General features: G+C 39.2%; 1 protein-coding gene across 8 annotated transcripts in view; it reads right to left on the bottom strand.

Annotated features, from left to right (window-relative positions):
• Nucleotides 1-1,786: 1,786 nt before the first annotated feature.
• The window catches only part of casq1b (calsequestrin 1b), a 60,936-nt gene continuing 46,266 nt past the window's right edge, over nucleotides 1,787-16,456 (bottom strand). For 2 of the 8 annotated variants that reach the window (XM_084404928.1, XM_084404926.1), the window contains 9 exons: nucleotides 14,926-15,026; nucleotides 14,739-14,850; nucleotides 14,518-14,591; nucleotides 13,023-13,153; nucleotides 12,860-12,905; nucleotides 11,874-11,928; nucleotides 11,681-11,781; nucleotides 10,854-10,928; nucleotides 1,787-2,446 (listed from right to left, as the gene is read on the bottom strand). In XM_084404928.1, coding sequence (XP_084261054.1) covers nucleotides 2,228-2,446; nucleotides 10,854-10,928; nucleotides 11,681-11,781; nucleotides 11,874-11,928; nucleotides 12,860-12,905; nucleotides 13,023-13,153; nucleotides 14,518-14,591; nucleotides 14,739-14,850; nucleotides 14,926-15,026 — 914 coding nt within the window. In that variant the 3' untranslated portion in view covers nucleotides 1,787-2,227. The remainder of the gene's footprint in view (nucleotides 2,447-10,853; nucleotides 10,929-11,680; nucleotides 11,782-11,873; nucleotides 11,929-12,859; nucleotides 12,906-13,022; nucleotides 13,154-14,517; nucleotides 14,592-14,738; nucleotides 14,851-14,925; nucleotides 15,027-16,456) is intronic. The other 6 variants (XM_084404929.1, XM_084404927.1, XM_084404930.1 and 3 more) reach the window with 3 other exon arrangements.

The following is a 16,456-nucleotide window of genomic DNA, read 5'->3' as shown; positions in this document are numbered from 1 at the left end:
TGGTTCTGCCTGTGTTCGCTTCAATTGGGATAGTTGCAGTTTTCGAGGGATGGTTTCCACATATAGAACTCTTAACACAGTTTGTTAGGAGAGTGGGTTTGCTGGATTGTACATTAAATATAATAAAAAATGTGTGTGTGTCTGATTGATCCAGACGCTACATCATCATGTGTGTTGAATGTGTCCTGGTGAAGGATATGGCATCATATTGTGGGGATATACAGTATATATGAACATAAATATATGTACTGTATACAATATATGCACATATACATACACTTACACTGGAGATTTTAATAGGTCTGTGATAAACAAATACATAAAAGTAACGATTTCATTTCTATATGTGTGTATAAAATGTGTTTAACATACATTTCTTCCATATGTACATATTGAAGGAAAACGTGGAATGTGCCTGGGAAATATAGAATGCGCATGGGGACATAATTCTATATTCTAATTCAAATAATGTCTATGGTAGATGCAGGAAGAACATGTAGCGTAGGTAAACCCAAACATAAAAATCTTAGAACATTTTGTCCAATTAATGATTTAATTATTTAAATTATTATTGATTTTAACATCCATGTTTTACATATGAAAAATACAAGATTAACATACAGTTTATAAAGGTTTTACAGAGTTATTTATAGTACAATAATATGTACTGTATAGGCTTGGAAACAATATATGGGCCTATATTTTTTTATTGAGATGTTATGCTCTTAATGTTAATGTGTTAGATTCAGTTGTTTATATTGGAACTCAGCAGTTACAAATAATGCAGTGTTTCAATATGAGGACTTCAGATGCAAAAGCCTCTAAGTTCGTCTGAAGTTTTTGTTTAATATTAACATTTTTATCAGGCTCCTATGTACAGGTTTCTACCCAAGTACCGGCATTTCTGAATGGGCTGAGGCTGGGATTTAGTGAGTTTGAAGTGAAAGTGTTTGATGAACGTATACTATGTGCGGAGGGCATTCACTCAATATTATTATCTCATTTTTGACAGAGATGGCTTTTAGAGGCTTTTGCATCGGAGATCTTATTTGCTTTCTATGGTGAGAAACCTGTATTTTATACCCCCCGACACTAACCCTACCCCTAAACCTGGACAATCACAGACGATGTTCTGCATTTTTTAATTTTTTTAAAACACTAAATTTTTTATGATTTATAAGCTGTTCTTCTCATAGGCACCAAAAAAAAAAAAGAAGTCCCCATTAGGTCAAAGTTTACTATCCTTGTGGACACACACACATTGGGTTTTCATGGGGACATTCCATAGACATAATGATTTTTTTTGAAACTATATATTATAACCCCTAACCCAACCCCCCAGAAAACTTTCTGCACTTTTACATTTTCAAAAACATAATTTAGTATGATTCAGCTGTTTTCCTCATGGGAACCAAAACATGTCCCCACAAGGTCAAGGATTTCAGACATTTTGTCCCCTTAATGTGGGTATACCTGAACTACACACAGGATTGTTTTATGATATTACTGAGCACATTGACCTCCACAGATTTTATCAACTCTTACCCCTATACCAATCACAGAAATATGTGCAAAACACTAGATTTAAATAAATAAAAAGTTTGGGCCGATTTATAAGCCTTTTAAACTAGGACCAGTAAAACCAGTCGGTTGTCATTATATTTCACTATATACTGTAAGTGAGGACATTTGGCCCCTTACAAGTATAGCCAAACACACGCGCACGCACGCACGCACGCACACACACACACACAAATGAAGATTCTTAATCAGTGACAATTTCTTTCTGTCTCTTCTTGTTGCATTTATGTTGGACAAAAACAAAGAAAACATTTTTTCCTTTTAATTTTATTTGAGACATTCCAGATTATGGAAGGTTAAGATTTCCCAGTGAGCATCCTTTTTCTGCTCTAAAAAGTCAATAGAAATATCAAAATAGTTGTTACAAGGCTTTTCTATTGTTTAACAAACACATGCTTCTTTAGCACACACACATTCTCATTAGATGTTAAATGGGCAGAAAAACAGGTGCAATGATCCCCAAATACAATGTTTGTTTAGTTTTTTCTGAAGAATGAGTATATTGGTGCAGAGTAGTTAAACAACAAGACATCCAGACTGCAAGACTCAGTTTGCGATGGCATGAATATGGAGAGACTGATGAGTTCTTAATGTCACAAAAATGCGCATATGACAGTGAAGTAATGCCTGAGATAGAGGTAAGAATTTATTCATCATCCTCATCCTCATCATCATCATCATCATCATCATCCTTGTCATCATCATCATTATCCTCATCCTCATCCTCATCTTCGCCATCATCGTCATCGTCATTTTCATCATCAGGGTTGATTTTGCCAGTCATCACGTCTTCGATCCAGGTGTCGAGCTCATCAGCGGTGGGCATGTCCTCTTCATCATCCATCTCCAGCCACACACTGTCAGCCTGAGAACCAGACAGACAAGATGAATCTGAGACAGTTACTGAGAAAGAGACAGACAAACCTTTTCCTTTCAAATCATAGTGCTTTAATGTCAAGTACGTCCCTCTTTGTAATGATGGGAAACAATACATAATTATTAATGATATCACAGTGTTTTGTTGATTAGTGATGTTTCTCTTGTAGCAAGGCAAAAATGGCACCAAAATTAATAAAATACCCTCAAAATTGATTAGGTGGGGAAATGCCACTAGTATGAGCACTTTGGTAACACTTTATAATAACGTTCAGCTGTAAGTCATTTATAACTGGTTAGTTAATGATGAACTAATCATTTACAAAACATTCATAAATGATTAGCAAGTGATATACTAACATTTTATGTATGTTTTGTAAATTCTGTTACAAGTTATTTACAAGTGATTAGTAAATGATTAACTAATTATTTACGAAACATGACTATGCATTCATAAATGATTAATAAGTTATACGTTAATTATTGTTTGTACGTTTTGTAGATTAAGTTCTAAGTCATTTACAATTGATTAGTAAATGATTAACTAATCATTTACAAAACATGAATATGCGTTTCATAAATGTTTAATAAATAATGTTATATATATATATTTTTTTTGTATGTATATAGCAATTAGAGAAAGTGTTGTAAATGCCTTGAATACACGTACAGATCATTTGTAACAGGTAAGTATCATTTGTAACAAGTAAGTGTAACACATTTACAAGTGATGAATAGTTTACACTTTAGATTAGGGGACGCAGAAAGTGTTGTAAATGTTTTTCACACTTTCTGCTTCCCCTAATCTAAAGTGTAAACTATTCATCACTTATAAATGTGTTACATATACATTCATAGATAACATTCGTAGATCTTATGCCTTTTTGATTCTTGAAGTGTTAATCTACGAATGAAGTGTAAGACATTTACAAGTGATGAATAGTTTACGCTTTAGATTAGGGGATGCAGAAAGTGTTGTAAATGATTTATTCATGCGTTTACACATCTATAACAGGTGTTGAACACTGTAGTGTGTACTGCAGTGTAAGTGCTGACTGGTGAGGGTATAGACAGCTGTCTTCTCTGAAACACATGGAGTCTTTAACCACTGTGAGCAAAACATAAAAAAAAAAATTAACATAATTTATTAAACATTTATGAAACGCATAGTCATGCGTTAATCATTTACTAATCACTTGTAAATGACTTGTAACAAAATTTACAAAACATACATGAAATGTTAGTATATCACTTGCTAATCATTTATGAATGTTTTGTAAATGATTAGTTCATCATTAACTAACCACTTATAAATGACTTACAACTGAACGTTATTATAAAGTGTTACCAAAAAGGGAATATTAAGTGACATTTTAGACATAATATTGTTAGTATTGTCTGTTTTTGCTCCATTTCTCCAACTAAAACACTTCCAAACAAAGCAAAAAAGTTTGAACATCCTTTATTTTTAAGAGTCAGGATGTTTCCGTACAGGTGATTATTATTAGTGGAGAGGTTGGAAAGAGGTTGTTGCCTCTTCGGCGGCGCGGTCGAGGACTCTGCCCAACAGTTCTCGGCCGCCCAGAAGCAGACTGAGGCGATCAAACATGTTCTGACCCCACGGCCATCTGCTGCCACCCAGCCGCCGGCTCAGACGCCTCAGTCCGCTCGCCGCCGAAGGCGCCCTTCTGCGACTTCTGCCCCTCCCGCCCGGCCCCAGCAGCAGCCTTCACCCGGGCCGCGCCATGGAGGTAGTTGCAGGAAGGCGCCCCAGCCCGTACCAGCCCCGCAGCCTGCCGAACGCCAGGCGATGCGGCACTCCGGTTATGGGCAGCTCAGAGATGGGTTGTGGTCCTTTCCAGGAAATGACTGTGTTATTGATCGTTCAAGCGTGAAAGAGAACTGCCTAGCTAAACTGATTCTGGCGTGCTGTCTGTGCGCTCGATACTGGCGCGAGTCTTTCTGTGCATTGTGTGTGTGAGTATGTGCGTCAGGACATTCACAGACAGCATGATACTTCTTTATAAAATCTATAATCAGACCGTGATTATCTGGTTCAGGTGTGTTTAATTGGGGTTGAAGCTAAACTCTGCAGGACAGTGGCCCTCCAGGACTGAGTTTGGACACCCCTGATCTAGACAATGACTATACATGACTCAGACAAGAATGGACAAAGACTGACTGAACAGAGGGAACTAAATACAGACACTGATGAACACTGATTAACTGAACACAGGTGATGTAGATGATGATGATTAACTAGACACAGGTGATACAACTGAACTAATGATGACAGTGAAGACAAGTTCAATATGAAAAACAAACTAAACAGAACACAACAGTGACAGAAACACTATGAACATCCACATTAAGACAGTTCTGAAAACCTGTTTAGATGACGAGCTGCTCACAACATTTACCACAAAGTACAACGCATGATGATATACATGGCAGTCAAAACCATAGGCAGAGATTAAAGTTGACTCAGCCACTTACTAATTTTTCGCTGACACACCAGCGCCTGCGCCCGTACCCGGTACGTACGTTTTGACAGCTAGTGAAGTGATATCAAAGAACCATAGCAAAGAGCATAGTCTGAACGTACCAGAGAAATGGTACAGCCCAATGGGGAGTGAGGGTTTGAAAATCGTATTTCATTAGATTATTTCCTGAATTGTTGGTATGTGATGGTAATACTACATTTAAACACATATACAATACAAATTTTGGATAGGCTAACATTATATTTTATTCTTTTTTTTCAGTACCTCCCCAAACTATTATTTTCATCCCTTTTGGGAGGGTCCCAGGGCCGTAGCTAAAGGATTCGGGGCCCCCTGAAAAAATATTGATGTGGGCCCCCACCACCCTCCACCAATATCATATACTGTACAATAGATGAGCATGGAGGCCCACATATAACAGAAGAAGGTGATGTTGTTGTAAAACCTTTATCTTAAAAGTTAAATGTATATAAAAATTTCAACTAATAAAAAGAAATTGTTAAATAATAATAAAACCAATTTTTAAAAAGTAACAGCAAAATAATGTTTTTATCCCCATCAGTCAAAGTTAAAATTTATAAATTTACAAGAATGCAGTCAAATTTAAAAAATAAAGTAATTTATTGTCTTATTTTTTAAAAAGATAATATTATTAAATAAAGATCAAATGCATTCATTCACGTGCAGTGTGTATTCGTGTTTTATTGATGTATCAGCCGGCAGGTCAGGTGCATAATGCAATGCGTCGTGACTCGTGTACATTTTTTAAATCTATTTACAATAGTGTAAAAAGATAGGAATTTTGACCACGTAACCATTCGGTCGATTGTGGTGCGCACCGATAATGAAAAGTGACAGTACAGGCTGTAGACGGTAGTTTTCTTATTCCCAGCGAAATAATAATACAACCTGTCTTTAAGAACGTCTTGATCGACTGGGATACAACAACTCTCCTGGCCTCCCTCTCATTCTTTTCATGCCATTTCTGGAACCCTGATTTATGTTTTCTTTTCCCCAACATTTTGTCTGTCAATCTCCTGCTCTTCCACCAAGTTCATCGTTAACTTCAGGCACTGCCGCCTCAACTGTGATTGGTTCGGTAACACTTTACGGTAAGGGTACATGAATTATCATGAATTCATGTATAAATTCATGCATGAAATATGCTAGCCTGACTACGTCAGACTTCGTACTTCCGCTCAATTTCATTTCGCTTCTGTACTCTTTCCGTTTTCCTCCGGCCTGAAAACAGCCGGCCAATCAACGAACAGAGGGCGGGCTGAGAGCCGTGACGTAGACGCTGATTGTACCGTGGATGCGTAGATTTACTTCACATAATCTGCAAAAGTCGTTCACAGCCATGTTCACTCCGGTATTTCGCTCGATGGTTTTGTTTTCGCATCATACATGTGTTTACAGTGGAAGTTAGATGCGGCTGAGCATGCGCATAACACGCGCCATAACCAAACGTTATGTGATTGGCTTACGGGTAACCAATGATTTTAAGCTTCAGACTAGCGCCCCCAGGCGGTAAAGAAAACGTTTTTCTATTACGGAACTCCAGACTCTCTCTACGAAGCAAAGCGAAGTAGCAGAGTCTGGTATTACCAGGCTAGAAATATGCATTCATTCATGCATTAATATCTCATGAATCATCAGGAACTAACACAAGTTCAACGTTTGTCATTCATGACTTCATGGATGAACAACACCTTAATTAAAACATTAACTAAGATGAGTACATCATCATGAATTATGATTTATTACGCATGATCATGATGTTTTCTTTGTTCACAAAAAAAATTGGACTTTACCACCCATTGTGGATAAAGCTACGGTTATGGTACATGAATCATCATGAATTCATGCATAAAAAAGCATTAATTCATGCATGCAAGACTACTTCAATTATTAAAGGAATGTACAAAAATCCACATTACCTAATGCATGCATACAGGCTAGAACAGTATATCAATTAATGTGAGAACTTTTTTTCTGAATTATGATCTGAGTTTCCAAGCATGTTCATGTCTTCTTCATAGCCTGCAGGTAAATGGACAGACCCCAAAATTGGCCAATCACAGCACATAACATACGAATTCTGTTGCCATTCAAATACAGTAGTCATCATTAACTAAGCATTATCTATCAATGACTTCATCATGTGTGTGGTCCCTCAACTAACATGGTGACTCTGTCCTTTGAAACACTGATGAACTGGTTAACCAATGTTTTGGTTTAAACCAATGGTTTTCATTTAAATCTCAGGCATACAACTAATATAAATATTAGAATTATTCATACAACAGGGGCCTATATAGTATAACTGCAGGATTTTGTGGGGCCCCCTGGGCTATAATTGTCACCACCTTTCACCCCACTAGCGACGGCCCTGGGTCCAAGTCTCATCTAGGGCGTATGAATTTGCCCTGAAGAAGACCATGTTGGTCGAAACATGTTGGCATTTTTAATGGTTTAAGCCACTATTAATAAAGGCTTTTTAACTTTTTTCCTTCTCCTCCTTGGATTTTTTTGAGTGCCTGGGACCTGTTTTACTTTGGATTTGTTCCCCTACCCCAAGAGCACCTATCACAGACTCTTACTCTACCTGAGCGCCTGGTTGAACTTTTTACAATTCTCATCTAGGGGGGTCGGACCCCCCCAATACCCCCCGTAATTCGAACCCCGCTCGGACTGCTTCATATGAGACCGCTTCAGCACTGGCTTCGCGATCGAGTCCCGAGATGGGCATGGCAAGTACCGAGTACCAGTTACTCGTGCCTGCCATCAGACCTTCACCCCGTGGTCGAACCTCTCCTTTGTACGGGCCAGACTACCCTTAGAACGAGTTTCCAGGCATGTTGTTGTCTCAACAAATGCCTCCACCACGAGCTGGGGTGCCATGTGCAAGCGACATACTGCCACGGGCTCCTAGACAGGACCCCAGCGCCTTTGGCATGTCAATTGCCTCGAGTTGCTGGCAGTACGCTTGGCTCTGCACCGACACTGGGCGTTGCTCAAGGACCAACACGTACTAGTCCGTTCAGACAACATGGCCACAGTAGCGTACACCAACCGATAAGGTGGTCTACGTTCCCGCCATATGTCGCAACTCGCCCGCCATCTCCTCCTATGGAGTCAGAAGCATCTGAGGTCGCTTCGAGCAATTCACCTCCCGGGAAACCTGAACAGCGCAGCCGACGAGCTCTCACGGTTTCAGCCACTTCCGAGGGAATGGAGACTCCATCCCCAGTTGGTTCAGCTGATTTGGGAACAGTTCAGCGACGCACAGGTAGATCTTTTTGCCTCCCACAACTCTTCCCTTTGCCGCCTGTTTTACTCCCTGATCGAGGGTACGCTCTGCACGGATGCCCACGGGCACACAGCTGGCCACGGGGCCTCCACAAGTATGCGTTTCCCCCAGTGAGCCTTCTTGCACAGACACTGTGCAAGATCAGGGAGCACGAGAAGCAGGTCATTTTGGTTGCGCCTCTCTGGCCCACCCGGACCTGGTTCTCCGAACTTGTACTCCTTGCTCCTATTGTGGACCTCCTTTCTCAGAGATGGGGCACCCTCTGGCACCCTCGTACCGATCTATGGAACCTACATATGTGGCTTCTGGACGGGACGAGGCAGGTTTGAGTACCCTACCACCTCAGGTGGTGGCTACTATCACTTCCGCTAGGGCCTTGTCAACTCGACACGCCTATGCGTTGAAGTGGAACCTCTTCATCAGCTGGTGCTCTTCTTGCCGAGAAGACCCAAGAAAATGCCAGATCGGGTCTGTGCTCTCCTTCCTACAAGAAAGATTGGAACGAAGGCTGTCTCCTTCCACCCACAAGGTTTACATGGGTGCTATCTCAGCTCACCACAACCTCCTGGAGTCGAAAACAGTAGGTCAGCACGACCTGGTCATCAGGTTCCTGAGGGGAGCCAGGAGATTAAATCCTCCATGCGCTCCCCTTGTACCCTCTTGGGACCTCACAGTGGTCTTATCTGCCCTGCAGAGAGCTCTCTTTGAGCCTTTGCAATCAGTTAAGCTTAAGTTCCTGTCTATGAAGACAGCGCTCCTGGTTGCATTGGCTTCCATCAAGAGGGTAGGGGACCTGCAGGCATTTTCGGTTGACGAAGCGTGCCTAGAATCCGGGCAGGCTAATTCTCACGTGATACTGAGACCCCGGCCTGGATACGTACCCAAGGTTCCCACCACTCCCTTTCAAGATCAGATGGGGAACCTGCAAGCGCTGCCCTTGGAGGAGGCAGACCCAGCCTTTGCACTGCTCTGTCCAGTACGCGCCCTCTGTGCTTACGTAGACATGACCCAGTGTTTCAGGACCTTAGACCAGATCTTTGTCTGTTATGGTGGGAAGCTGAAGGGAAAGGCTCTCTCCAATCAAAGGTTGTCTCACTGGATAGTGGACGCCATTGCTTTGGCATACCAGCAGCAAGGTCGACCATGTCCCCTTGGGGTTCGGGCACACTCCACTCGGAGTGTGGCCTTCTCTTGGGCTCTAGCACATGGCGCCTCGCTAACAGACATCTGCAGAGCTGCAGACTGGGCGATACCTAACATATTCGTGAGATTCTACAATCTCCGAGTGGAACCAGTGTCCTCTCGTGTACCCGCTTCAAGTAGCCGGTAACTAGGATCTGCTCAGGTGTCTTCGCTTGCTCGCCATTCCACTCTTCGGACTGGATACGTGCGATTTTCTCCTCAGGTGAGTTTCTCCGGGAAGCCCTGAGTTCCTCCAGCACTGTTGACATCAACACCAGAGTTATGCCTGCGGCAGCTTTCGCATTGGCTAGGTGCCTCCATGTGCATGGTTCCCCGCCTTAGGCGACCCCCACATGTGTATTTCCACTGTAAGCCTCTCTGAGCTTCTATCCCTTGGCAAGCCACCTTGCCACCCCTGGGGTTGAAAGATTCCACCCTGCGGGCTGGATACCACAGTGTTCTCCATATGCAGCCCGCTCGCAGGTCATATGTGTATTCTGTAAGTCCTCCCTTCGGGCAGGCATTGTGTTGCATATTTCCACTGATGCTTCCTAGTGTACCTTGGTATTCCTGTGTTAAGTAGGAGTCCTTCGTCCGTGCTAGTCTCACGACAGGGAGCTCAGACTTACACAGTGCACTGGAAGACAGCCGAGGTGGCGTGATTAGACTGGGAACCCCATTCGTCAGTCACTGACGTAACTCGGAGTGACTGAATGAAAGGGAACATCTTGGTTATGTATGTAACCCTCATTCCCTGAGGAGGGAATGGAGACGTTACGTCTCCCTGCCACTTCCGCTGTACCGCTGGAACCACCTGAGTTCAGTCTCGGCTCCTCAGCAGGAAAACATAATGCGAGATTGCCAGCGTTCCTCTTTATACCCACGCGGTGGGGCAGAGCTGCGCTATGCAAGTTCCGCAGACCCATGGCATTTCCTTGTCATTGGCTCGTTTTGTAAGAACTCTAAGGTGATAGGTTTTCTAAGCGAAACCCCATTCGTCACTGACTGACGTAACGTCTCCGTTCCCTTCTAATGCTGGATACACACCAAAAGATAATTTTGCGAGATTTCCTGTGTTCACACTCAAGACTCTGTTGAAAATCTGTTCGTGTGTCTGTTCGTCACACCACACACTATAGGAGCAAAACGGTTAAATCTAGGATTTTTTGTCCTCATGTTTGTGGTCTATCACATTTTGAAAATCTTATAAGATGTAAAAAATCTTTTGGTGTGTACCCAGCATTAGGAAATGAGGGTTACAAACGTAACCGAGACGTTCTTCTATGACACTGCTGCAAAAACCCTCTTTTAGAACCTTTATTTCCAAAAAGGTATAATCTAAATTGCACTTCAATGATCACCGGCATTAGAGACATTAAAGAAAATTATGTTCTCACATCTTCAACGTCCACCACACCGATTTGAGGGGACGAGAGGTCAATGCCGAAGGTCTTCTCCCAGTACGGCACCATCTGCAGGGATAGAGAGGAGTCAAAGGTCAAACCTCAGTTCATAAGATACAGTACAGTACTGGTACAATAGTTCATTGTGAAATGTCATATTTGTAAATGAGAGTTCACTCTTGCTAAACTTTAAAAGGTGGTGACAAAATAAGATTGTCACCACCTTTTAAATTGTAATTATGAGTACGTCATTTTTTTTCATAAGGGGGAATGGAGTTTTTTTTTTTATGTTGAAATTACACTGCTCCATAAAAATTCCACAAAGATGAATACAACTTATTTGACTGGCTCTAAAAAAAAATGTAGAGCTGATGTGTGCTACATACAGTAGTTTACTCATTAAACTCATTCAGTGGTCACTTTTATCCTATAGAGGGCAGCAAAGTCAAACAAAGATCGGCAGAGTGCCGAAGTACCTGCTCTCAATGTCATTTATAAGAGTTCATTACATTAGCATGAAATTTTAACAGCTGAACATATTATGTGTTGTATATTTTATATAATGTATTTTGTATGCCTTTACATTTTAGGAATTATGAAAGTATGTATCCACTAAATCAACAATAGCACAGATGACAAATGTAAAAATGACATGAAAAATATAGCTCTGTTCAGAAAAAAATAAAAATAAAAAATCAGCATTTTATCCAAGGTATCTTATGGATGTACTGTAAAAGGTACATCATTCAAAACCATGTTCTTGGAGTTATCAAAGGTATATTTCATGTTTCTGGATACAGCATTATAGTGGTTTGTTATACCAGTGGAAAGTCATCAGGATCAATCCAGATGATGCTTAAATCTGGGTTCTCTGTGTTTTCTTGAGCCACTTCCTTCAGGATCTCCAGGAACTCATAACCGTCTAGGCAAAGTCAACATTCAATCATTTAGAGTCATGAAAAGTCAGTATATGAAATCCTTCAAAAGGCTTATTATACTCAAATCAGTGTTTACCAGGGTCAGACTCCTCAGCAAAAGCAACAATGTGCTGTCCGTTAATATCATCTTCCTAAGGCCAACAGAAAACAGTAACGTTCATGATAATGATAATTACAGGTGTTACAGAAAATAAATGATAAGACATCCACATTTTCTGAGCAATCACTGGATGCTGCCATAATGACTCTCCACTACCCTTTTCTAATTAAAAACCATTATAACCACCAGAAACATTACAAACCAGAAACATTTAGATGTAAGTTTTCAAACTGGGGTGCATTTTGAGACAAAAAAAAAAAAAAGATGGAAAAAAAAAGAAAAAGATTTTAGGACAGTCAAAGATAACATGTACACTTAAGATATATATCTATATATATATATATATATATATATATATATATATATATATATATATATATATATATAGATAAAACAATGTAACATAATAACTGTTACTTTCACATTCATCAAATTAAAAATATTGTTATTTAATAATATTATAAAATTAATAATATTACTGTTTTGGTCTTCTTCCTAAAGACTGATCAGAAACCATGAGCCTTACTGACATTATTTTACTCTATTGACATAACTAGTTTATAATGGTGAGAAAAAAGGCCTATAGTTTTGTACACACACACACAAAAAAAAAATTAATTTAGAAAAATGTTATTCTTCATAGTATCATACTTTTTTTTTTTTTTTTTCACATTAAATGGGTTTTTACTTCTGCTTGATTGTTGTTAGGACCATGTGGTCAAAACCTTTTACAATGTCACTCTCTAAATATGATGTCAGTAAGATCAAAACATAATTTATGAGAAAGACTCATATTATGTTATTTGCTATTAATGTTATAAATAACTCATATTATGAGTTATTTATATACTCATATTATTTTATTTGCACATAAATGGCAAATAAGATCAAATAAACTATTTTGAATTCCCATATAGACTTTGTTGAAGTTAGTTTTGCATAATGAATTGACTTTGTCTTACCCAGATCTCATACATGCTGTGGGCCTCCAATTTTCTCAGAGTTGGTCTAAAATACAAACAAAAATAAGTAACAACAAGTAAGAAAAAATATTTTATTCAAGCATCCTTCTGAGAGGACTTTTGAGGAAAAGTGTGATTTTATTTTGTTTTTCTCAGAGTTCACCTGTCGTGTTCCTCAATGTAGCTAATGATGTCCTCCTCCATGTAGGGTTTGCCAGGGATGGTGACAGGTTTGCTCATGAAGGGCTCATAGAAATCCACTTCATTAATCTGCAGTTTTAATTTCTTAGCAATCTACATACATTCAGAGATTACACACACCAGACACAATGAATGAATAAAGGGCTCGTTAAAGTAACCCTATTATGCTTTTGGGATGTTACCTTTGATAAAGCTGTTTGTGAATGTAAAAGGTTTCAAAGATCAAAGTGCAGATAAATGGAGATATTGTCTCCCAAAAGAAAGATCCGATTCTGAATTGCCTGAAATGAGTCGTCAGTAATTCCAATCATAAGCCCTGTCCCAAATGGCACATTTTATGCACTTTCTTGTGGACTTACAAAGTGCAGACTCATGTAAGACCTCAAGTGTTTAGGGTGCCATTTGGGACAGCGCCTTACTTCCTGCTTGAACCTTTATGACAAATTTGCATAAAGCCAGCCAATGGTCTTTACTAGCTGCCTATGACCGGCGACCTACTTTGATCGAGTTTGGTTCACGTTGTCGACATGTCAAGAAGATGCTTTCTGCGCTGCCAAAGCAAATCTACTTTGATGCACTTCCAAAGGATGAGAACTTGAGCTGGAATTGATAATATCAATTTCTCTCTGTATTTGAGCGATCTTATCCCTAAATGACAACAATTCGACTATGTCTATTTAATCATTGACAAGTATGATTACAGCAAACATTCAAATCTGTGTTGGTGCTGCCGCTGACCTAGTGAGAGCAGTTGTTATGTAGGCTATAGACATGAAACGGCTTCCCAGTCTTCTCAAACACATTATATTTCTGTTACAATAAATCAAACGATCACACAACTACTGGAATAAAAGCTTATAGTTCGGATATAAACACTGATGTCTATGGTAGCAATCTAAAAAGAGTAAATCACCTTTTGAAACTAACTTGATGCTTCACCGTACAGCTCTACTCTGCATAAAAGTGCTGAGGAAGATCCGGAGCTGAAATTCAGATATAGGCATTTGGTTTCTGACTCAAGCTGTAAGCGGTAGGAACTTTTAAAATAGCAAAACAGGGACACTTTAAAGGTTTCTAGTCTTCTTTCAAGGGTTTATAGTTTCACATTTTTCAAGTTTTCCTACTTAATCCTAATAATAATTTGAATGTGTGTTGTGTTGAAGCCGACAGTCTTGTGGGAAGCTCTGTGACAGAGCAGCATTTATTTGAAATTTAAATCTTTTGTAACATTATACATTTCTTTACTGTCACTTTTGATCAATTTAAATTAAAAAAATTATATTTTAAATTTTAATTAATGAGATTTTTACTTGCTCTTTAAGCATACTTTAATTACTTGTCATTTAATAAATGAGGTGTGCAGATACAGGCATCAAAGTCACATGTCAGTTTCCCTTTGTAAATGAATGAATGAATGAATGAATAAATTAAATGAATGAATGTGTGAAAGCACCTACTTTTGGCTCAAAGGTGGCAAAGAACTTGATGAAGGGATGAAATTCCTCAGCTGCGTCATCATACTCAATGAAGTCTGAGAAATAACAAATTTGGCATTAAGGAAATTGCTTGTTAAAAATGAATTCAGAAAAAAGTATAACCTAAGCTGGAATCATATCTTGAAATGATCTGGAACTTGTATCAGTGTTTGTACATGGCAAACACTCAATGGCATACTAACGTGAAGATTTCTCGCTCTTGAAGTAGCCCATGAGTTTAATGTCCTCCTCGATGTTATGAAAGCCTTTGAGCTCTCTGTCATTACTGATGATCTCCACTGGCTCCTCAATCACCTGATAGAAGAACTACTGAATTACCAGTGACATTTAGGTTGTGTGATCTATAAACATGATGTATAAAGCACTCACATCATAGAGGAATTCAAGCAGCGTGTCGGCTGCCAACTCTCCATCGTACTCTATGATCTCATCATCAGCGAAGATGTAGATGCTTTCCACCTCCAGCATGCCTGCAGAAAACAAGTGTCTGATAAATGTTTAAGAGGCGATAGATGGACTGGCTCATTCAACAGATAATACTGTAGTTGGTCTGGATACTATATAAACATTTGTGCAAAATTATTTGCCCAATTCTTATTTCTTAATTCTTAAACAAGACAATTCTTATTGTTTAGGATAAGAGTGTTGTTCTAGTAACAAAAATTAATATTGATCAAGGAACATTGATCAAACAAATTGCATTAAAGAAACAGATCCTTCAACTACCGTGACCGGGAGGGGACGTGTTCGGCTCAATTCCTAGTTTTGTCATGGCCACGACATATTAACTCATGCGGAACATGATAATATGTTGTGGCCACAAGATATTAATTTGTGGAAATGTCATATTAACTCATGGGAACCTGATAATATGTCATGGCCATGAGATATTATTTCGTGGGAATGTCATATTAACTTGTGGGAACGTAATAATAAGTCGTGGCCATGAGATCATTTTGCAGAGGTAACGACATCCTTATGTCGTGGCCACGCGATGTTAAGTCATATTATGTTAAGGGAATGATAGATTCTTATGAAAAGAACTGTGAGACTCTATGTAAAAAGAGACATCAGCATGTTTTGCCTCAGAAAGCTGTCCAGATTACACATTGTTAAATCTATGATGACCCTTTTCTATCGGGCTTATATTGAACAGGTCTTGTCATTCTCCCTTGATAATTTGTCTTTGAAGAACAAAAATGATTAAGTGGGCTAGTAAGATTATAGGTGAACCACAACTTAACCTAGCAGGTCTTTACTCCAACCAGCTAAAGGCTTAAGGCAAGTTTTATTATAAGAGATTGTTCCCACCCTTTACATGCTAAGTTTCAACTCCTCCGCTGGTTTGTGGCCCAAAGGTGGAGAACTAGACAATATAGGAATAATTCTGTACCTGCAGCTATAGAATTAATAAATAAAAATAGCAGGAGATGAGACTCTTTGCTATGCATGGCACTTTATGTATTTTAGTTTTTTATACTTTTGTATATTTTTGTATATTTTATTTGTTTAACATTTTTATGGATTTTTTTAAGTATGGATTACTGAATCTCCTGTCTGCACAACAAATTTACCCTTTGGTACTAATAAAGACACCTTGACCTTGACCTTGAGTTCTTGATTCTGATTGACGATTGATTTATTCACGATAAAGCACGGTTATGACCACTTCACCCAATGGTATTTCCCACAATTTCCAAAGTGTGGAGGGAATATTACTGTATTTAATAGTTTTATGTTTCATTCATGATACTATATGCCCATCAGTCCAGAGTTATATGGACTATATAATAAGGTTCCATTTTAACATTAGTTTTCTGTGATACAGAGCATTTATTTGCATTTGTTGTTCACTAACAGCGTATACTTCAACAGACTGATGGCTACTGGAAACCAAAAG

This window comes from Rutilus rutilus (genome assembly GCF_951802725.1).
Source record: "Rutilus rutilus genome assembly, chromosome: 3".
Lineage (NCBI taxonomy): Eukaryota > Metazoa > Chordata > Actinopteri > Cypriniformes > Leuciscidae > Rutilus > Rutilus rutilus.
Note: the sequence above shows the minus strand (reverse complement) of the source record. Positions and strands in the feature narration are given on the sequence as shown.